Here is a 23,346-nt window from a genome sequence, read left to right as displayed (position 1 = left end):
GGAGACCCCGGAAGAGCAATCAACTAGCAAACTAGCGCAAGTCAGATGGACGGCGTGCTGCCGCGACTCGGGGACAATGAAAAAGAATGGGGCTGGGAATAATCGAAACTAGCCCAGTTCTTAGGAGGACCGCGTCTCGAGGCAAGCGGCTTCCCGGGAGTGGCTTGCAACATGCAATGCGAACACCAGCTCGTGGTATCTTTATCGTATGTGTAAGAAGTTGAGGAACATGCGGCTGTGAGTGACAAACACGGTCCGGAGTTACCACGCGACGACCCGTCTACAGCCGATCCGGAAGCTGCATCCGCACCGGACCGCGTGTCGGGAGCCTCCTGGTGTTCGATCTCTGACGAACCCCACGGCGCCGGCGAGTCTTGCGTTCATCAACGTTCCCCTCGCCCGCTCCTCTGTTTACTTAAGGCAAGGAAAGGTGTTCTGCATCTCTCAGCTTACTATACTATCTCAAAGTCAATTCACCAGCTCTGTTAGTCGTTGCATCTGAATCAAAGCCGGCTTCACTCGTTCTGTTCTGCGCATCACACACATTATCACCTTCACAATGACTGGCTCCTCTGACCAAAATGGCAACGGGACCGCCGCGATCCCCACCAACGGCACCACCAACGGCACAAACGATGCTCCGGCCTATCTCAGCACACTGCCTCCAGCCGGCGCTGACTGGAAGGTCTCTCTCAAGGACAAAGTCATCGCAAGTAAGTGCCCTCATGCAATATAAAGCAGGGAGGTTGTTCACCTACTAATTAACGCCGTCCACGAAAAGTTTCGGGTGCAAACCAGGGCATCGGCCTAGGCATCGCAGAAGTCTGCCTCGCCAACGACGCCGCATGCGTGTACAGCCTGGACATCACCGAGCCGGGGGAGCACTTCGCCGCCCTGCTCAAGCGGTTCCCCGGCAAGCTCGCGTTCCAGCACTGCGACGTGACGGACTACGGGAGCGTCGCGGCGGCCGTCGACGCCGTGGTGGCCGTGACGGGTCGCTTCGACGGCATGGTTGCCAACGCCGGCGCGACCAAGCACCAGCCCGCGCTCGACTTCACGCCGGAGCAGTTTGACCGGCTCTTCAAGCTCAACGTCAACGGGTCTTGGAATTGTGCGACGGCCGCCGCAAGAGCGTTTATCAAGCTCGGGTGCAAGGGGAGCATCGTCTTCACTGCGAGCATGACTTCGTACAGACCGAACCGGGTAAGTCCTTGTGTGCATGTGTGTGAGGGTTGAGGTGATGGAAGATGAGGGGGTTTCCCTGACTGACTGGCTGATCATTTTTTGCTTTGCAGGCTGCTCCCTCTGCACCGTACGGTGCGACCAAGGGTGCCATCCGCAACATGACACATACGCTGGCAATGGAGTGGGCCGAGCATGGCATCCGGGTCAACTCAATCTCGCCTGGCTTCGTCAAGACTGCGTTGACGTACTACGTTGAGACTTCCCCTGACTGGGACACCAAGATGAAGTATTACGGTGGGATGCCGCGTCTAGCACTGCCTCAGGAGCTGGGCGGCGCGTATGTCTACTTGTTGAGCGAGACGGCCTCGTACACAACAGGTATCGATATTCCCATAGCAGGCATTGTTGGTGCTTGGTAGAAAAAGAGAGACAGAAAAGATACCCGGTCCCAATGTTAAGAGAATCAATGACGTATAATGAGCAGATTGATGCATGTGCAAATAGTTGATGTATTCGAGGAGCTCGGGAATGTGGAGTCTTCCCCTGACGGCTGAGCATCAAAGGGATTTCCTCAATACATCATATATACTTTGGAAGTATGCGAACTTTTGACTAACTAGCCGTCGTTAATCCTTACAACTCGAAATAGTATTCAGGGAGCGGCGAGTCCCTAAATGCCGAAGTTCCTTCAAACTCTTTCTGAGCTTCCACGTCGCCTCAGACAATTCTTAAACCTGAAGTATCCCACCGGCTTCACGATGATCTGCACGGTATCATTTATGGACTGCGGTGAAATGCCAGCAAGATGATTGGCCCCCGGACGCCTGCTACTTATGCTAGTATTCACTTAGCCCCTCAATGGAAAATGCTCTGTAACATCGATCGCAGCTCACTTGCATCTCAGTTACAGTGCGGAGCCATGTCATGTCCGAAAGTCCGTTCAGCATTTAGTCAAACCCATCGTTTCCTTTGTCTTACTGTTTGGACACTCATATCATGATGAGATTCATCTGCCGGACCCAAAATCCATATAAATGCTTCCAATTCCCTAGTGAATGTCAACTCTTTTTCCAGCAGGCCAGCATCAGGTCTATATCCATCATCTCATTAATTACCACTCGACTGAACAACAGTTTCACCCTCTCATAGTCACACACTTGAGCAATGACGCTCCTTGACAACGCCACCTCGAGCACGCAAGGCGTAGCCGGCCAATATGAAAGCTTCAGAGACTATCAATCGCATTTTCTATTGGGCCTTGCCTTGGTCGTTGTACTATATGGCTTACTGCGCAACGACGACGCCAAGAAACTGCCCATCATCAACCCAAAGGGATGGTTTCAGTTGACCGCCTCTGAGTCTGTTATGGCATTTGCCTTAGCTGGGCGGGAACTTCTCGAAGAGGCCAGACGAAAATTCGGGGCTACGCCGTTTCGCGTCTTGACGGACCAGGGTAAATTCATCATGCTTCTGCCGCAGCACGGTGAGGAGATCCGCAACGATCCTCGCTTTAGCGTTGACGAGCCTATTATCGAAGTAAGCTTCATGATTTATATCCTTCGTCATCATCATTATCGTGACTCTGGCTGTGTCAGTGTCAGTGGCGATGAGGTTTCATGTCGTATTGCTGACCATATTCCCCGTGCAGCTGTTCCAGGCGAGATATCCTGGATTCGAACCTTTCATGGAGGGCGCCATTCCTACAAAGCCTCTGCAAAATGTGGTTAAATTGCGTGTCACCAAGTCTCTAGGTCAGTTGCTGGTGCCTTCTTCCTGCTCTGCTGATGAATACGTGACTAACAAGAGAACACATATGTAGCCAAGGTCACCCAGCCTTTGTCAGATGAATGCTCAGTGACACTTCAAGAGTTTCTCGGCGATACAAAAGGTGCTGCAAACATCTAAAGTCTTGGTCAAAAATAGAGCAAAGACTGACACTGAAGATAGAGCCACAAGAGATTGTTCTCAGAGACTTGATCATCCGCCTCATTTCAAGAATGTCAGCTCGCGTCTTTGCCGGCGAGAACTTATGCCGCAACGAGCGTTGGCTCGACCTCGTCGTGAACTACGGCGAGAACAGCGTCTTGGGCATGCGCAAATTGCGCCTCTGGCCCAGTTTTCTCAAGACCATGGCCACCAACTGGATTCCCGAATGCAGAGACCTTAAAGCTCAAGTGAAGGAGGCCTGGGATCTCGTCGCTGCCGAGCTGGAGGCGCGCCACGCTAAGAATGACGGCAAGGAGTACAACGACACCATCTACTGGTTCGAGGAGCTTGCTGCTGGGAAGCCGTACAACTTTGGGGCGTCGCAGCTGATGCTGGCGGTCGTATCCATCGGCACGACGTCTGATCTCATCACGCAGGCCTTGGTCGATATATTTCAGCACCCCGAGCTAATTGAGCCTTTGAGAGAGGAGATTACCGGATGTCTCGAGAAAGAGGGGTGGAAGAAAACGGCGCTTTACAACATGAAGCTTCTCGATAGTGTTCTCAATGAGAGCCAACGCCTCAAGCCCAACCAGATTTGTAAGTGATCCAAAATATCCCGAGACTCGATTCGGTACCAGCACATAGTTCTTGGCTGACCAACAATTTCGGTAGCCTCAATGTTCCGGCAAGCCACCGCCAACGTTACGTTGTCCGACGGCACCAAGATTCCAAAGGGTCACACTGTCGCAGTCTCGACGGAACGAATGAGGGACCCGGCATTCTACGAGAACCCCAACGAGTTTGACGGCTACCGTTTCCTACGTATGCGGGAGAGCGGTAAGCCAGGGCAGGAGGCTGCTGCTCAGCTGGTGACCACGAGCGTCAACCATCTTGGTTTCGGCCATGGGGAGCACAGCTGTCCGGGACGCTTCTTCGCGGCCAGTGAGGCAAAGATCATCATCGCTCATCTGCTCCTGAAGTACGATTGGAAGTATGACAACTCGTACAAGATTAAGTTGCGGAAGCACGGATTTGCGGAGGAAGCCGACCCAGACCTCAAGGTTATTTGCAAGCGCCGAGATGTGACAGTTCCTTTGTAAATATGTTGCATCAGAGCTACAGGAAGTTTGTTTTGTTGAGTTACTTTGTGGTATTGGGGCATGTAAATTGTACGTAAGCTTAGAGCCGAATACTCCCAGAATCGGAATACACCGAGAAGGTGAAGTGCCTCATATACCCCTCCAAGTCCAATCCTCTCACCAGCCAGAAGGCGCCCGTCTAGGTCGACGGGTCGGGTCAAACTGGCTGGGTGGTGGAGTGGTTTATGGTCAACAATCGATTTATACGCCAACCAGCCTACTCGACGACAGGCTTAGCGAGCACCCGAGTTCGAATCCCAGCATGAGCACCAAGAGATGTAGCCCCAATTCAGCACCGGGGGGCAAACTCTTTTTGATGATTCTCAAGACCTTTGGTTCCTATATCAGGTGACCAGCCGCAAGGTATCAAGCCTCTTCTCTAGATATTTCTGTTCGGGCTGTCACCCCCAACGCCTTCTTCATGCCTTGATCCCACCCGACTGCCTCAGATCATAGTCATCAATGACTTTCACCTTTGCTGCTGATGCAGACGCCTTTAGAGGATAATTTCAGCTGATAAAGGTCCTTAAGTGTAAAAGAAGCCGGAGTCTCAACTTACGGGATCAAACTCGTATCCCAACCACTCACCAACCAAACGTCTCGCGAGCTCAATCCCAATAACGCGTTGACCAAGACACAACACCTGCGCATTGTTGCTCTTGACTGCTCTTTCCACTGAAAAGCTGTCGTGCGCCGTCACTGCCCGGACGCCGGGCACTTTGTTCGCTGAGATGGCGACCCCAAGCCCCGTGCCGCAGATGAGGATGGCCCGGTCGACCTTGCCGCTGGCGACGGCCTCGGCAGCGGCAAGAGCGAAGTGCGCGTATGCTGTCTTGTCTGTTGCAGAGTTGGGACCAAAGTCTACGACTGTGCTCACACGCGGATCAGCTTCCAGGTCCTTGGAGATTGTGGCCTTGTAGTCGAAGCCGGCGTCGTCTCCGCCCACGGCAATACGGAGACCGTTGGTTACAGCCATTTTCAAAGTTCGAGGAGGAGTACTGCAGAAGAAGAAGAAGTATTATTGGCTTGCTTGGTGTCAAACAAAGCTCGGTAAGATGAAGAGGTTTGCAGAGGAGTACCAAGAAAGAATGAAGCCGCGTTCACGGATGAAGCGACTAGCAAACGACGGGGTTTCGATGACTGATTCTAATGTCGCGAGATTGAAACAGACTGAATCCTAGGTCTCACCATTCCCAGCACTTGATCAGACAGCAACCAGATGTTATTGATCTCTGTAAGGCATTAACATAAGCTTGTGCATGGGTCATCAGTCCGCGCCTCGGGGCCAGTGGGGCTGGCGACCGCGAGTCGTGGGCATACGCCAGCTCGAGACTTCTCCTAGCTTAGTGTAATTCTCTGGGCACCGAGGCAGTGGCACCGGATCACGACGCTTACTGGTAGGCAGTATCAAGCGTGAAATCGCTTCATATAGACAGGAGGCTATTTCGACTTACATGAGGCTTTCTAGCAACTCAAACTTCATTGTCGGGAAAATTACCCAGGGCCGCCTTATTCACGGATTTACTTGAACCTCCATAACTTTAGCACGCAACACTTACGTGCATGTACACATCAAGATCAATATGGCATCGTGGGATCCTTCAAAGAACAAGACATATCAAATTCTCAAAGCTGCCGAGGTAGGCCAATATGGCGTAGTCGCGCCCATCGCCTACAACATCGAGAACATCCTCGCCTTCATCCGCGCCGCCGAAGCAAAGAAGAGCCCCTTGATCATCCAAGTATTCCCATGGGCCATCACCTTCTCATCAGGGCTCCTCGTCCATGCGGCAGCGCATGCGGCCCGCGCCGCCTCAGTACCTGTTGCCATTCACCTCGACCACGCACAGGATGAAGCCATGATCAGACACGCGGCGGATACATTGCCGTTTGACAGTATCATGGTGGATATGAGCCACTACGAGATGGACGAGAACTTGGCCAAGACAAAGGAGCTGGTGGCGTATTGCCATGAGAGAGGTATCGCGACCGAGGCTGAGCCGGGACGTATCGAGGGCGGCGAGGATGGTATAGCGGATACAGCGGACCTTGAGGGGGCTTTGACGACGGAAGAACAGGTGGAGGACTTCATCGCTACTGGCATCGACCTTTTAGCGCCGGCTTTTGGCAATGTGCATGGCGAGTATGGCGCCAGGGGACCCGTCTTGGAGTTTGACCGGTAAGATCAATCACCCCCTTAGACACTCAGTCAAAGCCGTTGCTTATCTATTGTGTGACAAAAGGCTGCAGAAGATTCGCGAAAAGGTGGATGGAAGAGTTCGGGTCGTGCTTCACGGAACCAACGACTTCCCCGAAGACCTGATGCAGCGCTGCATCGCTGGTGGCGTGTCTAAGGTTAATGTGAACAAGCTTGTGCTTGACGACTACTTGGTTCATTTGAGAAAGAACGCCTCGAGCCAGAATCTGACAACGTTGATGGAAGAAGGGGTTAGGGAAGCCCAGAAGTTGACGGAGTGGCAGATGGATGTGTGTAAGTCTGCCGGAAAGGCGTGAGATTCAAGTAATCCAAACTGCTTCTGCCCTCAGGGGTATAATATAGACAGCCAATAGCGAAGCTTCAACGCATTACGTCCGGACTTTGACTATCGGCATTTGCCCAAGCCTCTCTCAAGTCATCTCGCCACGTTGCCATCGGCGTCCACCCGACTCTTCCTTCGCTTCTCTCAATTAGAGAGAGAATGGTGTTTCTCTTTAGCGAGTCTTGTACACATAAGCCCGCCCCGTACAGACACTGTGCTGAGAGTAATTGACAGCCTTCGTCTGTCAACTCCATTGCAATACCGCAGATCGTATCTACAGCCTCTGAGAGCGATCGTTGCATCTTCATATACCCATCAAACCCGGATGATACTGGTTTGTGGAGAAGAACAAGTATCTTTGCGAATGAGTAAGCCTGGAGAGCAACTCCAAATTGGGGTGGGTGGATCCAAAGCGGCTTGAAGACATTGGGCGGACTTGCTGAAGTTGGGAGGGGTTTAAACTCGGTCCCCAGAAACGACTTCCATCGCTCCATCTCAGCTAGCATTTCGCTCCCAGCCCTCGCCCTGTTCCCCGAAGCCGAAACCTCGGTCAAAGACGATGACTCCATCAGTCGAGAGTAGGCGCAGTAGTTGACGGCTCGCGAGAGCAGGTAAATGGCTCTGTCGGCTAGACCGTGCGGATCAAGCTCACAAAAGTCTTTGTCCGCAGCCCAGAAGCTCAGGCAACGCCTCTTCTCCCGAAAAGCAGCCCATATATCCTGGCGGAGCCAAGCCCACCAGACTGCTTGTCGCAGTCCGCCGGAGGCCCCGTTGACGTCTTGAGATCGCTGAATCCAGAAGACGCCCTTCAGGTGCCGTTGCCAGTTGCCTCTGCCATCTGATTCGTCCAACATCTCGTACGCTGAGATCACAATTGCCGTGGCATTGAGCTCTTCTGAAGCAGTATAGCTGGTATACGTTAATGCCTCTTGTACATAGCGGAGGGTTTCGTAATAGTATCGAACCCATTCTCCGCCGGAATCCTCCTCCGTGTCTCCATTGCTTACGTTGGAGTTCCGGTGGCCTCCTCCTTCCAATTTTGAGAGGTGTTTGGCCGACAATGCCAAGATTGCATTCATGAGACCTGCATTTCTCAAAGCCAGCCGAACTGCATAGGTGGAGAAGAGCTTCTGCGGATCCAAGAAGTCCAACCAACGAGCCGATCGTTCCGTAAAGTGACGAAAGAGTACAGCCTCCCGGTTGGACAGCGTGATATCCCGATCCGCCTGCCAAGTCTTCCGCTCTGGATCTGATACCTCGTTAAGCCGGGACTCGAGATTGGTCGCATCGGGCGGGCCATGCAGGTCCGCCGCCCGCCGCCCCTCCTCATCCTCCGGGGCGGGGCTCGGGGCGAGAGAGAAGCCGCTGTCTGCCTGCGCCGCGTCGGTGGCGAGCAGGCCGAGCCATCGCGTCGAGGCGAGATCGGTGGTCCAAAGCTCGGATGCGACGGTCTCGGGAGAGTAGCTGTACACGTCGCCGAACGTCACTCCCGCCGATACGCGTGGCTGACTCACGTAGGGCGCATGGGCTGCGTCATACGTCCCGGGAGGCTGGGAGACGTGCTGCATCGACGTCTGCGACTCGAGGCTGATGGACCCTGTCGAGCCGATCGATTGTGGGAGCTCATCGACGTGGGAATGACTGCCATCGTCTCCGAGACGCGCGGTCGGGCGGTCGTTATGTGAAGCAGCTGGGCTTGCTCTTCTGCCCGCGTCCTGAGATAGACGGGGGAAGACGCAGTGACGAGACGAGATGCTGCACGGCCCACAGACCGGTTGCTGTTCGTCGCATTTTTTGTGTCGCTCACGACAAGTTAAGCTATGTGCAACAGGTCAGCAACCCGCGCGTCGAGGGTAGTGCGGCTCGGGGAGGCTTGAACTCACCAGCCCGTTTTGGTGCGTAGGCCACGGCCCCGAGGCTTTCTGACGCGCTTCTTGGGAGGCGCGGATGCAGCTCGTCTTCCATCCATGAGGTCATGGCAGGCCTATCGTCGTGTTTGCGGTTGTGTACGAATCTCGGTTCCTTGCATGAAAGGACTGCGAGACGCGGTTCGAGCAGGGTTGAGTAAAGACTTTACGGTATGCGGGGGCTAGCAACCCATGGCACCGGAACCACTACGTGACCTAGTGGAAAGAGCTAGGTACGGAGTGCGAGCTGTCACAGCTATTTCCGAGTTGTGAGGAGCAGCGGAGCGTCGCCTACCCTTCGCACTCGGTTGCAAAGAAGTTGGATGTCGGGACTTGTCCGTGGAGTTTGATGAGCTGCATTGCCGAGCTGGGAACTTGAGCGGGATTTTTGTGCGGGGACTCGCGGGGGAAAACGAACCATTGCCATTTCCCCAACAAAGCGCCGGGGGGGGCAGGGATAAGTGACCTAGGTAGATAGCGTACCCTGTATTAGTTCCAGTCTTGTTTGCCTACGGGTGCGCGTCTCGGGGGCCCGGACTGACTCGCTTGTAGCTCCTCTCGTTTACGAAGCTTCGGAACCTGAGAAGAGCTGAGTGAGGCTAGTGTTGTAGGAATTAATCAGACATCGGGATACCCGTATGGCTCGAGGCGCGTCAAGTTGGCGTTCTGAGTACGAGGATGAGGATCTGTGTGTGGTTGCACCTGAAGATGAAGAGGTTACAATGGAGGGAAACTGGCAGCTATGGTTAATACGGAAGACGTTACCCGTGCCATATATCCGGATTCCTGTCCATGGCAATGGCTTCTAGGTGACATCTGAATATTCTCGGCTCAAAGACATCCAATATGGCGACGAAACATTATTTCCCCGACACAGCTGCGAATACGCTCGTTCCAAGAGCTCTGCGTGCTCTTATATCGGCAAACCCTCATCTCACTCTCAGTGAGGCAGAACGTGTCGTTGCAAACTCTCACAATGATCGGTCGACCGTAAGCATCATCGGCGGTGGCGGCTCAGGTCACGAGCCAGCATGGAGTGGGTTCGTCGGCGAAGGTCTCCTCTCAGCAGTTGCATGCGGCGACATCTTCGCCTCGCCGAGTACAAAGCAAGTTCTTGAGGCGATGAGACTGGCGCCTTCTGATGCTGGGACTATCCTTCTCATTACCAACTACACTGGTGATAGGCTTCACTTTGGGCTCGCTGCGGAGAGGGCAAAAGCCTCTGGTTTGTCCGACAAAGTTGTTGTTCTCCCTGCTACGGACGATGTTTCCATTGGCAGGAGCAAGAGTAGCAGGGTGGGAAGAAGAGGAATGCCAGGTCACATTTTCAGTGAGTTCAATCACCTTGCCATATGGAATGTTGTTAACCGGTACCAGCTATGAAGATCCTCGGTGCGGCAGCGGCTGAGAAGTATTCTTTTGAACAGTGTGTAGAGATCGGCAAGGCCGTCAACGACCAGACTGTCTCGATAGGCTCAGCTCTAGATCACTGCCATGTTCCAGGACGTCAATATCACTCTGTTGCAGAAGATGTCTGCGTTGTTGGTGCTGGCATCCACAACGAGCCAGGCCAACAGCTCATTACCCCTTTTCCATCAGTAAACGATCTCGTGGACAGGATGCTGAAGCTCTTATGCGACCCTAATGATACGGAAAGAGCCTTCGTGTCGTTTGAGAACGGAGATGAAGTCACTCTTCTCATCAACAACTACGGCGGACTCTCAATTTTGGAGCTGGGCGCACTCACGGATGAAGTACAGACTCAGCTGGCGTCGACCTGGTCAATTACCCCCGTACGAACACAAGTTGGTACCTTTGAAACGTCTCTCAACGCGCCTGGGTTTTCCATTTCAATCTGCAACATTTCGGCTGCAGCACGGCAGTGCAAGTCAGCAGTTACCGAGCTGCTCCAGCTTCTCGATCGTCCCACGAGTGCAGTTTACTGGCCGAATACGGTTCGACCAGTAACATGCGACGAGAAGACGAATAGTCTGACGACAGATAAAGCTAGTACTACAAACGGTCACGAACAGAAGTCAGATCTCATCAAAGTCGATCCAAAGCTGTTGGAAAAAGTCATCAGATCAGCTTGCGAACGGGCGATCGCCGCCGAGCCGAACTTGACCAAATGGGACATGGTGATGGGCGACGGCGATTGTGGTGAAGCGGTCAAGGGCCTGTGCGAGTCACTGCTGCGCAATCTTGACAACGGTTCAGCGGATAGCGGTTCCGTCTTCGCCTTTTTGGAATCGACGATCGAAGCTGTCGACGATATGGGGGGAACTCTCGGGGCCATTCTTGGAATCCTTCTTTCCGCCTTCTCCTCGTCACTTCGATCCGGAGCGCAAGCTAATTCCGCATCCACGACATCATTCTCACCGATGTTGTATGCCTCGTCTCTAGCTTCAGCGGTGGAGTCTCTCAAGTCTCATACTCCGGCACGGGAAGGTGACCGGACCGTTATGGATGTGCTGCTTCCGTTCTCGGATGCCTTTGTCAAGTCAGGAGACTTTGGTGCTGCTGTCAAGGTCGCTGCTGAGAAGGCAGAGGCCACCCGGTATTTGAAGGCAAGATTTGGCAGGGCGACGTATGTGGGAGACGCGGCGGGACAAGAGCTGCCCGACCCTGGCGCTTGGGCGTTGTATGAGTTCCTGTTGGGAATGACAGAAGCTTAGACTTTGGAGACTCTGTGAACAAAACGGAATGACGTTTTCGGATTAATCTTGAACAGAAGACTTGAAATAGCCCTGACTCATTTACATTCGCCTATGAATAGGTTCGAGATGGAGTAGGAAACTTACATAAGGACTAGAGTTGGATGTAATACTGACGCCTTCTAGCAGTTGATGGAATATTTATGATGTAACAGCCTGCCCGCTCTAGCCCGGCCATCAGGATCTTTCCAATCTGTGGTAATAAGGCGTAATTGCTGGCCGGCAATTACGGTTCCGTTTTTGTACGACACAATCAAAAATAACGACTTGGGTAAAAACCACTCAATGTAAGTCTAACCTACCTTAGCCTCTTCCGAAAAGTTGTTCCAGTGAGCTACTTGCAAGTTGCGCTACTAAATGTTAGGCGGAGGAGGATATTTCACGACTTCGGCCAGGAGTTCAGTCGTGTCTGCCAACTCTTTAAGACACTGAAGCTGACTGGTCAGCTCTTCTGAGTTCTCGTCAGACTCTTTTGACTTATGTATAAGACCGTAGGCTATCCTCCTGGTGCCTTTCGCTTCATCCTCGCCCTTTTCGCCACGAAATAAAGCAATCTTATCGAGCAGTCTAAGCCTCGTCCTCTTTAGAATTTCGCGGCTCGATTGGATCGCTATTAAGAGTCGCGTTTCTTCTTCCTTCATCCCAACTAGACTCTCTAGCTATTAATAGGTATATAATACAGGGAAGAAGCTTATAAAGGCTAACTACTATTAGGGTTTAAAAAATAAATTATTAAAATTTACCTTTCCCTCGAGGTATATTACTAATACTTTATATATACTTAAGTTACTCCTTTATTACTTAGTCCCCCTTTTTATACTCCTTAAGCTATTTTTTAACTAACGGGGTTTAATTAGCGAGGTTTAATAGGGTACTCCCTTTCCTAGGCTTTATTCTAAAGGCCGTTTATAGTTTATATACGCTATATTAATCCTTTATTTATAAAGTCCTTTAATATATAATACGAAAGTAAGTAAAAATAATACTTATTAACCCGAGTATAAACCCTTTATTTTAAATAATAAATTTAGTTAGCTTTATAATTCTATACCCGGGTCGCTCTTATTTATAATCCGTTTTTTATAACTACTAGTACTTAAGTAGTTATTACCCTATTTTTATTTACTAATATTAACCCCTTTTTAAGCTATTACGATTTTCGATTTTTTTTTTTTATTTATAATTATTTTAATTATATATAGTTTCTCGCTTTTATTAGCGTTTATACTACTTCTTTATTACGTAAATTTCGTAATTAATAAATATTTTTTAAATTCTTTAATCTTTTATACTTTTTACGTTTAAGTTAGTCTTTTTTAAAGTTATATTATATTCGTTATTAATTTTATTTTAGTATAAGTATAGTTTTTTTTAGTAACGTTATTATAATTAGTAGCGGACTAGTTATTAGTATTATAAGTATGCTTAGTAATAGTAGTAGTAACCGTTTACTTAAAAAGCTTAATATCCCCTTTATTTACCTTAACTTTATACGTATACCGCTATTTATATACTATTTATATTAATTATTATAAACTCTTATTAAAAAAAAGAAAAAAGTAAATATTAAGAAGATTACGGTTAGCTAGGTACGCTTATTCTCTTACCCCGCTTACGTTATATATAAAGTATTTAATTTAAAAATTAAGTATTATAATTAGCTAAGTTAGTAATTTATAGCCCTTAGTTCGCTCTTTTATTTAATACTATTTTAAGATCTAGTACGTATTATATAGAGTGTACTATATAGAACTATTTTTATAAAAAAACGGTAAGTACTTAGCGCTATTATTATTTTATTACTTTTTTTATATATTAACTAATAGTATTTTAGGTTTTTAAGTTTATAAAATTTATAGTACGAACCTTTTAAAATATTACTTTTATTTTAAATAATAATATTTATAATTTAAAAGTTTGTTACTCTATTATTACTTTATTATTATTATTATTTAAGTTACTAATATTATTTTATAGCTTTAGTAAACCTATAGAATTACTATTAATAATATATAGAGGGTACTTAAGTACGCTAATAAAGAGGCCCGTTTTACTCCCGTTATTAATAATAATAATAATAAAGTAACTATAAGCTCCTTTTATACTATATTTTTATCCTATAATAATATAATAATTATATTATTACGTACTATTCGTAACGAGGTATGCTATTTAAATAATATTTTAAAAAGGGTATAGTTACCCCGTTTATACTCTGTATTCGTAGCTAATTATTTATAAATTTATTAATAATAGGGTAACTATTTTTTTTTTTAATAATTTTAAAAATAAGGATAAGGGCGGCCCCTCTATACGTAAAAGTAGTCTTTTTATAAGTCCTAAAGATTAGAAAAGCTACTTATAGTTAGCGCGTTTATACTACTTAGTTATAATTATATAGCCCCCTTTTTTTATTATTAATAATTAGTTCGCTATATTATTAAGCTTATTAAGAGCTAGGGCGCGCTACTTAATTAAAACTCGTTTTTTATATATCCTAATTAACGCTACGTTTTTAATATACTTAGTTAGCTTTTATATATTTTTATTATTATTATATCTTTTTTATTTAATTAGGTATTATTATCTCCTCTTTAGCCCTCTATATTATATAATATTTTTTATTTTATAAAATAGCTCCTTATTTATATTTTTAATAAATAAGGGTTTTTAAAGGGCTTCTTTATAGTATTAATATAATTTAAATAGGGATATATAGAATACGTTATATATTTTATATTACGTTAATACGTTTAGTTAGTAAGTAACCTCTACCGTTTTAATTATTAATTTAACTTTAAATAAGCTTAGATATTTATTAGCTAATTTCTAGCTAGGGCGCTACTTTTTAATATTCTTTTTTAATAATAATACTTAGTTATTTACTTTATATAATATATTTATCTTAGCTTTATTAACTTATTATTTATATATTTTATATATTTTTTATATAAGGGGTTATAGAGCTTTTTAATTAGCTCGTAGTTAGGCTATATATTCTTTAATTAAGATATTCTATATACCATTTTAAGTCTTTATAGAAATTAATATAGGGTAAGTAAATAAGAACTTAAGTAGGGCCTTAGTAAGCGTTTTATAAATTACTAAGTACTAGGTATTATTATATATAAATTTAACTAGGTAAAGATACTATACTTAATTTAATTAGTTTTAAGTATAGAAGTAGCGAAGGTATTACTCTAAGTATTAGTTTTATTATTTTATTTAACTATTTATTTATAAATAAAAAGTAGTACTAAGATATCTTTTTATTATTAAAAAGTAGTAGAGATAAGTTTAAAACTTATTTATAAATAACGAGCCCCTATTAAAAACGATCCCTTTAAGTATTTTAAATTTTATAAAAATCTTTATAAATAGGAGGTTTATAAATCCCTAGGTTATAAAAGTCGTCCTTATAGTAATATAGATATTATATTTTATAAATTAGTTTATTATAATAAGTACTACGTCATAGGGGCGCTTTTTAATTAGTATAGTTAATATAAGTAAGCCCGTAATAAAGTCTAGTAATATTTTTTATTATAACCTAATTAGAATAAGTAGGGGGCATAATAAGTTATATAGTTTATAATAACGAGGCTTTATTTATTAGTATATTATATAAGTATTAATATAATTTTTTATATTTTTATTTATTCTATTTTAATAATAATAGCGTTTTAATAGTATTATTATTTATTTTATATTATAATATCTTATTATAGGTATATTATAATATACTTCGATAACCTCTCTTTTTAACCCCTTATATAGTAATACGTAAGTACGGCTACCGTAATATAATAGCCCTCTCGAGTTATATACTTAGCTCTATTATTATTTTTTCTTAACTAAGCGAGGTTATTAATTTTTTTTAGTTTATTATTTATTTTTTATAAAAACGTCTTTTTATTAAGCGGCCCGTAATTAACTTATTATTAATAACCCCTTTTTATTAAATACTATTTTAAGTACTTTTATTATATTAAAGTCCTATAGAACGAGTAGCTTATAATTTATAGTTCTAGTAGTAGGCTTAAATAGCTTTTTAAATATTATATTATAACTCTAATACCCTAGGCTCGTAGCCTTATTATATTTTTTAAAATACTTTTTAAAGCTCCCTTAAGCTAGAGCTCTTAACCTCTTTTACTTATTTTTTTATATTATTATTAATTCTATTTTTAGAATACTTATTATCTTTTTTATTTAAGAGCCGCTCTTATAGCTTATTCTCGTATATTTTATTATTACGATTTTAAAAAGCTTTTATATATTTTTAATATTATATAAGTCTTTTCTTATTTTTAATAATAGCTCTTTTACTCTATTATTATTATTATTTTTATTATAATCGGGTTTTTATAATAATCTATTTACTAAGTTCTTAATACCTAGCTTAAATCTAATTTTAATATTAAATACTACGAGTTCGTTTAGTTAACGTAGCTATTTCCTATTTAGCCTCTTTTTAATATTTAAAAACTATAAGTTAAAATAATCTATAAATATTATAACCTAATCTTAGCTATAAATAAAATAGTATTACTAATTTCTTAGTACGTTTATAATAATTAATAGCTCCGTATTTCTTATACTATAATAGCTCTTTATATTCGTTAATTTTCTTAATTTATAAGTAATTAAGTACTAATTACCCTTAAATAATTACGTAATTACTAAGCTAATAGCTCGAGCTAAAGCGTTTATTTATAACTACGTAAGTAAAATAAAATTAAAATACCGTAATATTAGTATATTAATAAATATTATTAATAGCTTTTTAAACGATTTTACGATAGGTATTAGTAGCTCTAACTATCCTAGCTTTACTTTTTTTAATAAGTTTATTAGAAATATAGTTATTTTAGTATAGTTATTAATAAATTTATAATAGAACTTTATAAATCTAAAGAACGTTTATATATTTTTAATGCTCTTTAAAAATAGCTAATTTATTATAGCTTTAATACGCGCGGGTTTTATTTTTATACTTTCGTTAAATATAATATACTTTAAAAATTTTATATATAATATATAGAACTTATATTTACTACCGTTTAAATATAGGTTTTATTACTATAGTTTTTATAATATACTACGTACGTATTTTTTATATACTACGTAGTTATTATTATATATTAAGATATTATTTAGGTATATAATATAAACGGTATTAATTAGGCCGCTTAGAACGTTATTAATATATACTTAGAAAGTTATAAGTACGTTAATTAGCCCGAAAGGTATAATTAAGTACTTAAACTACCCGTATTTAGTATAAAAAGCCGTTTTTTATTTATTACCCTTAGCTATATATATATAATAATATACGTTCTTAAAGTTTAACTTTATAAAAACGGAGGTATTAAATAGTCTATTTAATATCTCTTTAATTAGTAATAGTAGCGTTTTGTCTTTTTATATAATCTTATTAATTACTTTATAATCGACGTAAAGTTATAGCTCTCTTTTTTTTTTAAATATAAAAAAAATAAGTATTCTAGCCGGGCTTATAAAAGGGCGTATTTAGCCCCTAGCCTCTACTTTTATTAAATAATTTTATAATATCTCTAGCTTATAGTTTAATAATAGGTAAATAGGTCCCTAAGGGATAGGCATAGCGTCGTTTAGTTTAATATAGTAATTATATAGTACTCTATTTAATAATAAAATAGCCTTTTTTTTTAAAAATAAGTTATTAAAGTCTTAGTATTATAGTTTTTAATCCTTAGCTATACTTATTAGTATTACGTTACTATTTATAGCTAAGTTAATTACGATATATATAAATATTACCAAAACTAAGTTATTTAGTAGCCCCTTTTTTAGAGTATTTAAGTAGATATATTATTTATAAATTAAATATTATTACTTCTTTTATTTTTAATTAATTAGCGGGTCGACGTCTTTTAATTAGGGAAAACTAAGGATAAGCGTTAGTATTATAATATTAGCTATTATAAAGCGATATAGCTATGTTTTTATTATATTATTATTATTAGTAATTTAAAGCCGTAAGTAGTAGCTCTTTAGTATCTTTATTTATTTACTCTCGACGTTTACTAGTTATAGTAATAAGTAGATTTATAAATTAGCGTTAAAGCTATTAAATAGCCCGATACTAACTACGTTCTTTTTTATTCCCGAATTAATAAGGGCACTTAGCTTTTTTTATATATAGTTTAAGTATATATAAGTTAGGATATCTAAGTATTACCCTTATTAATTATTAATTATTTTTTTTATTAAAATAGTATTTAAGTTTATTATTAGTCCGCGCTACTTAGCTAGAGCGAGGTTTAATTAATAATTAATAACTTTATACCCTTTTTAATTATATTTATAATATATAACGCTAGGATAGTTATTAACGAGGTACTTAGTTTTATTATAATTATAATATTACTAATACTACTCTCATAGTCATAAGTAATCCCTTATAATATAACTAGTTTTTTTATAATTATAATACGTAGTATCCTTATTAAGTAAGTTATAGTATATTTTTTATATAGTTAGCTTATTAGTACCCTTATATCTCCTTACTAGCTTATTTAAGTTTAAGTTAGAATATTATCTAGGGGACGTTTATAAACTTCTTATTAATAACGAGGATTACTTAATACGTTTTATTAATAATATTAGTTATAAATAAGTTTATAAAAGTTTTATTTACGATACTATTATAAAATATAGTTCGGGCTATAGCTTATTTATTAATATAGAGATTCTCTACTTCTTTATTAAAATATATTTTAATTTTATTTCGAGCTTATTAATATAATTAACGAACTTATTAACCCTCTTTTTTTAGCTTTACGAGGCACTATTTAAGTATATATTCGTTACTATTTTTTAGCTAATAGGATTAAATAGGTTATTTTATAAAAAAGTCTTTAGTTCTTTTTATATAACTTAGTTTATTATAAACCTAAGGACCTTTTTATAGTTAAAAATATAGTATATTTAAAAGGTTTTTATACTATTACTTAAGTAGCTAATTATATATACTATTTTATTACGGTTTATTCTTATTTATTAAGCTTATAAGTCGAAGTAATAGTAATAATTAAATAAGAAGCTCTATAAATCCCGTACTAATTTATTAATATACGATAGGTTAGGGAGGGATAATAATTTAAATATAGACGTTCTACTTATAGCGCTTATTTAAATTAAAAAAGAGCTAATAAACGGGGGCTTAAGTAGTACGAACCTATTATTTTATTATTACTCGAGCGGCGCTTTAAATATAACTTTATTTATTAAGCTATTTTTAATCTAAGGGTTTATATTCTTATTTATATTAAAATTAATATTTAAAGTTATTATAACTAAAACTATAGCTCTTAGTATAGGGGCTAGGCTATTTAAGGAGCTTTATAAATATTTTAAATTTATTTATTTTCTACGTAGTTACTTTTTATACGTTATTATAAGGATTTTTTTTTTTAATCGTTATTCTTATTTTTATAGTTTTATTAGTTTATCGTTTATTATTTAGTTTAGGTATTAGCGAATAAAGGTAAGAAGTTTATTATTTTATTTAAAATTTATTAATATTTTTAGTAATACGGTCCTTTTATATTATTATTATATAGTTTATCTTATTACGCTCTATTTTTATATTATTTATTAAAAAAGAGGTAACTTTAGGAAGTTTAATAAAAATAAGTCGTTTTTTTTTTATTATTATAATACTAACTACGCTCTTTTATTATGTTTCGTTCTTATTAATATTTTAAGTTCTTAACCTAGTCCCCTTTATAAATAAAGATTTTAAACTATTAATAAGTATATAATATAAAGAAAAAGCTTATAGAGGCTAATTACTATTAGGGTTTAAAAAATAAATTATTAAAATTTACCTTTTTTTTGAGGTATATTATTAACGCTCTATATATACCTAAGTTACTCCTTTATTACTTAGTCCCCTTCCTCATGCCCCTTAAGCTATCCCTTAACCAACGGGGTCTAACTGGCGAGGCCTAACACTAGCGGATGACGCTCTCCATAACAGAGGACACCGTTATCATCCCCACCATAGTAGCGAGCCAGATCAACTAGATGGCGTCGGGCTGCGTATGTTGCTCTCTCGTAATTCTATTCACCAAGCCATTCCATCTGAGCTTCGTCCCAAGCGCGTATGGCTTCGGCTTTATCTTTTAGAACTCGGGAGGGCTGGTTCATGCTGTCTTCCTTGAAAATGGGCCTCTTCTCACAGTCCGAGAAGACTGAGCCGCTTTGGTAAGAGTATGCAAAGTCTACCAAGTCGTTCTGGATATCCGGTTTGGCTGCCACGAGAATAGCAGTGCTCTGATACGTGGACTTTGTTTCGTCATACTCTATGGTATCTGATAACTCGCCAACGATGGCGTGCTTGATCATGCGGCGAGGAAATTCTCCCTGCATATTCGACCTAGGCTCCAAAACATTGGGCTTGTCGGTGGCCCAGCCACCAGCAAAGACTCTCTTCCAGAAGTTGTCGCGGATACTATCATCAATCTCTGGCATCGGTCTGAAACCTCAATGGTTAGCTCGAGATTCGGTGGTCGGGGGTCGTTAAAGATTAGCACACAAGCAATGAGGCTGTCGAAAATCCTCTTTCCGACATCGTCGAGTTGGTGGGCCCCAGAGACAGCGAACCGAGGTGGTTCCGGGGAAGCCATGATGAAATCAAGAGGTGTTGTGATGAGAAGTAGCAGGTGATGTTCCTCTCAGCAAAAACAAATCGGGCGCCAAAGTCCAAGACTTCAGATCCGTTGGTAGAAGATTCTTACTTGCGTCCGACGTGTGATATTGACGTTGAGTTAGAAAGCAATGGAGTTTGACTGGCAAAAGTTTGAAAGTTATTCAAGTTGGAGGGCAGAAAATTTGAAAGAATTCTTCTTCGTGCGTTTGTATGATCAGACATGGGAAGAGAAGAATGAAATGAGAGCTTTTATGGTGTGAAAACCTGGGTGAATCAAAGAATCACTGGGTGAACAACGAGTTCCATTACCCAATCTATCAGATAAAGACCATGGTCGCATGATATACGCCATTTTAGGGAGTTCCACTTGAAGAAGTAAAACTCAAAGAAGAAGGGAAGAGATGGTCCATACTATATATAGAGTACATGGTACGTCGTGAAAGCGCCTTATCGAGCCTTTGCCCCTTGCGCGACCAGTCCCAGCGCCTAACAAGCGTGTTGCTTTGATGTGGTCCAAAGTTGGAAGTCAAGAAGGCAGGTTTGCTGATGTTTGAAATGGAAATGAAGGAACAGCAGGCTCAGTGGAACAAAAGATGAAATATTTGGGATTTTGTCCAGGAGCAAAACGTCGAACGCATCTTCCATAGGAATTCATCATGTTATGCCGATATCGAAAAAGACCTCCGTCAGATGGAGCCATCTTACGAACTACATCATTAGATAAGTACTTGCAGTAGAAACACAAATGAAAATACCTCCGGGTACGTGTATTGAGGCGTTCTGGCGAAATCAAGAGTTCATGCTATGCTTTTACGATCATCCCTTTCCATGTGGCCCAAAGCCAGCCTCCATCCATAATCCGGGTATCAATCAGTCCTTTCATCTCCCTTTAATCACCCCTCAAAAGCTGCTCGTGGACCAAGAAGTTTTTTCGAAGCTCCTCCTTCTCCAACCAATGCTCCTCGACCAGCCGAACCTGCTTCAGTTCACTCGTATCCTCGGTGTTGGCGACTCTAAGCTGCAGAGCCAAGTTGAGGAGACGCAGGCGGCCCCAGTAGACGACCTTGTCCCAGTTCCAGCCGCCGACGCGCTCCTTCTCGTTGGTGTCGTAGTGCATTCCGACCTCGACCGAGGCCTCCTCGAGAGTGAGGTCGCCCTCGATATCGATCGAAGCGTTGGAGAGCTCAGAGCCGCGGTGACCCTGCTGATCGACCCAGAAGAAACTGGCATCGACGTCCTCCCAGCGATCGCCGACCTTCATGCTGACCTTCAGCAGGACAGATTGGCCGGCGCGGCGGTATCCCGGGACGCTGCCGTTCTTGGGCACATCTTGGTTGAGGGTGCCGATGGTGAGGGAGGCCTCGTCGTTGGTGCGCTTGGGGAGCTGGCCCGGGGCCTTGTTTTCCTTGTTGGTCGTCCAGCCCTTGGCGAAGGCGCGGTTCCAGAATTCACGGCGGACGTTGTCGAGAGTTTCGGGGTCGACGGGGTAGTTGCGCGGGATGAGGGCCTGCAGGAGGTCGTCGCACATGCGCTGCTGTGAGGCTGAGAGCTGGCCCAGGCCTGCGATGGCAATCATGGCGCCCTGCAATTCCAGTTCACTGTAGTACTGCATGGTTAGCTTTGTATTATTCTGAATGCATTAATGCAGATTTGATGCTAGTTGGAGGGGTTGTACCGGAAAGACGACTGTGATTTGGTGAATGTGTGTTTGTCGAGATGCTTTGTTGTGGTGGTGGAAGCGTGAGGGTGAAAGATTCCGCAAAGTGTGTGTGTGTGTGGAAGACTTCAGGCAAAGGAGGGAAAAAAGCTGAAAAGTATTTGCAGATGGAAGCTTGTCCTTGTGCAGTGAGGGATGAAAAATTGGGAAAAAGTAGGGTAAGTTGTTGTGTGGTTGCTGGGACTGTTGACAAGGTCGGAAGCGTCTGAGATGCTCTGGAAATACACCTTCACTTCGAACGCAGCAAAACGCTCCTACTTTATGGACCCACTGGAGAATTCAGACACTCACAAAACAATTCAATTGTCCTGGTGACCATGCACTGGCAACTCAGTCCGCACAAAAGGGGAAGTTCACTCACAAGACAACTTGGAAGAAGCTCATTGTTGCGATGTATCAACGATGACTCGAACACTTTTGATATGCCTCGATCTATCTGAAAGAACTTTAGGGATGTTCTAGACAAGAAGGGAGAAGCTAGTGGCTAGTTCATGCTGAAGACCGGTCTTCAATTTCCCAACGGCTGGATTGTCTTCCATGAAACAAGTCGGTCAACACAACGTCAAGGAATCTGAGCATGATTACCATTAAATATCCGACTTAGGCGTCGGCTCTTCATTTTTTTATAGCTCAGTATGCCTTAATAAAATTGCAAGTCACCCAAGTCTATCTCGTGGACTAACTATTAGACTGTGACCCCCCCATAAAAAGCCATATTAATTTACATGAATTCACTGAAGTGGGATACCTTGATCTCAAAATAAAGTACATGATCACTACAACCCGTTGTGATCAATGAGCTCAAATCAGCGGACCACGTCTCGTGAGTTTGCATATTCCACAATACATAAGATGAAATTTGATTTCACATAAGGACACGATTCACTGATACGGTCGGTCCATGACTCCCTTCTTGATCGCGTATCAATTCTCCGAGGCTTCGAGTAAAGGAATAAAATATCTTCCTTCAAACCTCATCACAGAGAGACATCTGGGAGGCCCTCGGCTCCGCCGTCGAGCGCTACCCTATCATCCGACGGAGGCTGCAGCATTAGGCGACTGAGGATTCCCTTCGCACACCGGCTGTGACGCTTTCTGCGAATGACATAGGGTTGAAGCGGAAGTTTGAGGTTTTTTGTTGGTGCGAGGGCGAGTTTGGAGATGACGGCTACTATTTGGGGGGCTATGTAGGATAGGACCAAGTATGGCCATTAAGTCAGGGTAAGTGATTCGGAGATTGGGGGAAGCGGCTTCCGTACATGGCCGGTTTGATCTATGACGAAGTATATAAAGTTGCTCATTGCGATGGCGAACAGCTGGACTGTTTCGCGTTGTGTTTTTCAGTCGACTTTTACGTCCCTCAGAGGGAGCTAATACAAGCAATCCCTAGCGTATCATGGCATGAACGTGAACATGAGTGAAGGATATAAAGATCAAAAGTCACCTCATAATGCTTGTAGAGCGAATCTTGAATCACCGCGTGGGCGGTCTTGATGCTATAATCATACACTATCTAC

General features: G+C 42.4%; 9 protein-coding genes across 9 annotated transcripts; 4 read left to right on the top strand and 5 right to left on the bottom strand.

Moving 5' to 3' along the window:
- Window positions 1-559: 559 nt before the first annotated feature.
- Window positions 560-1,604, top strand: CCOS01_05046 (uncharacterized protein; the record flags this gene model as incomplete). The annotated part of the gene is made up of 3 exons (XM_060453227.1): window positions 560-713; window positions 782-1,203; window positions 1,296-1,604. The coding sequence occupies 3 exons, from the start codon at window positions 560-562 to the stop codon at window positions 1,602-1,604; spliced, it is 885 nt and encodes a 294-aa protein (XP_060317185.1).
- A 745-nt stretch (window positions 1,605-2,349) lies between these two features.
- CCOS01_05045 (uncharacterized protein) lies at window positions 2,350-4,214 on the top strand (the record flags this gene model as incomplete). Its single annotated transcript, XM_060453226.1, has 5 exons — window positions 2,350-2,721; window positions 2,834-2,936; window positions 3,005-3,073; window positions 3,133-3,711; window positions 3,787-4,214. 5 exons carry the CDS (start codon window positions 2,350-2,352, stop codon window positions 4,212-4,214), a joined length of 1,551 nt encoding a protein of 516 aa, XP_060317184.1.
- A 458-nt stretch (window positions 4,215-4,672) lies between these two features.
- On the bottom strand, window positions 4,673-5,229 carry CCOS01_05044 (ribose 5-phosphate isomerase B; the record flags this gene model as incomplete). Its single annotated transcript, XM_060453225.1, has 2 exons — window positions 4,673-4,747; window positions 4,813-5,229. The coding sequence occupies 2 exons, from the start codon at window positions 5,227-5,229 to the stop codon at window positions 4,673-4,675; spliced, it is 492 nt and encodes a 163-aa protein (XP_060317183.1).
- Window positions 5,230-5,836: 607 nt separating this feature from the next.
- CCOS01_05043 (uncharacterized protein) lies at window positions 5,837-6,767 on the top strand (the record flags this gene model as incomplete). The annotated part of the gene is made up of 2 exons (XM_060453224.1): window positions 5,837-6,432; window positions 6,497-6,767. 2 exons carry the CDS (start codon window positions 5,837-5,839, stop codon window positions 6,765-6,767), a joined length of 867 nt encoding a protein of 288 aa, XP_060317182.1.
- A 64-nt stretch (window positions 6,768-6,831) lies between these two features.
- Window positions 6,832-8,762, bottom strand: CCOS01_05042 (uncharacterized protein; the record flags this gene model as incomplete). The annotated part of the gene is made up of 2 exons (XM_060453223.1): window positions 6,832-8,611; window positions 8,677-8,762. The coding sequence occupies 2 exons, from the start codon at window positions 8,760-8,762 to the stop codon at window positions 6,832-6,834; spliced, it is 1,866 nt and encodes a 621-aa protein (XP_060317181.1).
- A 784-nt stretch (window positions 8,763-9,546) lies between these two features.
- CCOS01_05041 (uncharacterized protein) lies at window positions 9,547-11,375 on the top strand (the record flags this gene model as incomplete). The annotated part of the gene is made up of 2 exons (XM_060453222.1): window positions 9,547-10,030; window positions 10,078-11,375. The coding sequence occupies 2 exons, from the start codon at window positions 9,547-9,549 to the stop codon at window positions 11,373-11,375; spliced, it is 1,782 nt and encodes a 593-aa protein (XP_060317180.1).
- A 392-nt stretch (window positions 11,376-11,767) lies between these two features.
- On the bottom strand, window positions 11,768-12,055 carry CCOS01_05040 (uncharacterized protein; the record flags this gene model as incomplete). The annotated part of the gene is made up of 1 exon (XM_060453221.1): window positions 11,768-12,055. The coding sequence occupies one exon, from the start codon at window positions 12,053-12,055 to the stop codon at window positions 11,768-11,770; it is 288 nt and encodes a 95-aa protein (XP_060317179.1).
- Window positions 12,056-19,523: 7,468 nt separating this feature from the next.
- On the bottom strand, window positions 19,524-20,089 carry CCOS01_05039 (uncharacterized protein; the record flags this gene model as incomplete). The annotated part of the gene is made up of 2 exons (XM_060453220.1): window positions 19,524-19,938; window positions 20,067-20,089. The coding sequence occupies 2 exons, from the start codon at window positions 20,087-20,089 to the stop codon at window positions 19,524-19,526; spliced, it is 438 nt and encodes a 145-aa protein (XP_060317178.1).
- Window positions 20,090-21,001: 912 nt separating this feature from the next.
- Window positions 21,002-21,724, bottom strand: CCOS01_05038 (uncharacterized protein; the record flags this gene model as incomplete). The annotated part of the gene is made up of 1 exon (XM_060453219.1): window positions 21,002-21,724. One exon carries the CDS (start codon window positions 21,722-21,724, stop codon window positions 21,002-21,004), a length of 723 nt encoding a protein of 240 aa, XP_060317177.1.
- Between the last annotated feature and the right edge of the window lie 1,622 nt (window positions 21,725-23,346).

Source organism: Colletotrichum costaricense, assembly GCF_030867565.1.
Source record: "Colletotrichum costaricense strain IMI 309622 chromosome Unknown Scaffold_4.1, whole genome shotgun sequence".
Lineage (NCBI taxonomy): Eukaryota > Fungi > Ascomycota > Sordariomycetes > Glomerellales > Glomerellaceae > Colletotrichum > Colletotrichum costaricense.
Note: the sequence above shows the minus strand (reverse complement) of the source record. Positions and strands in the feature narration are given on the sequence as shown.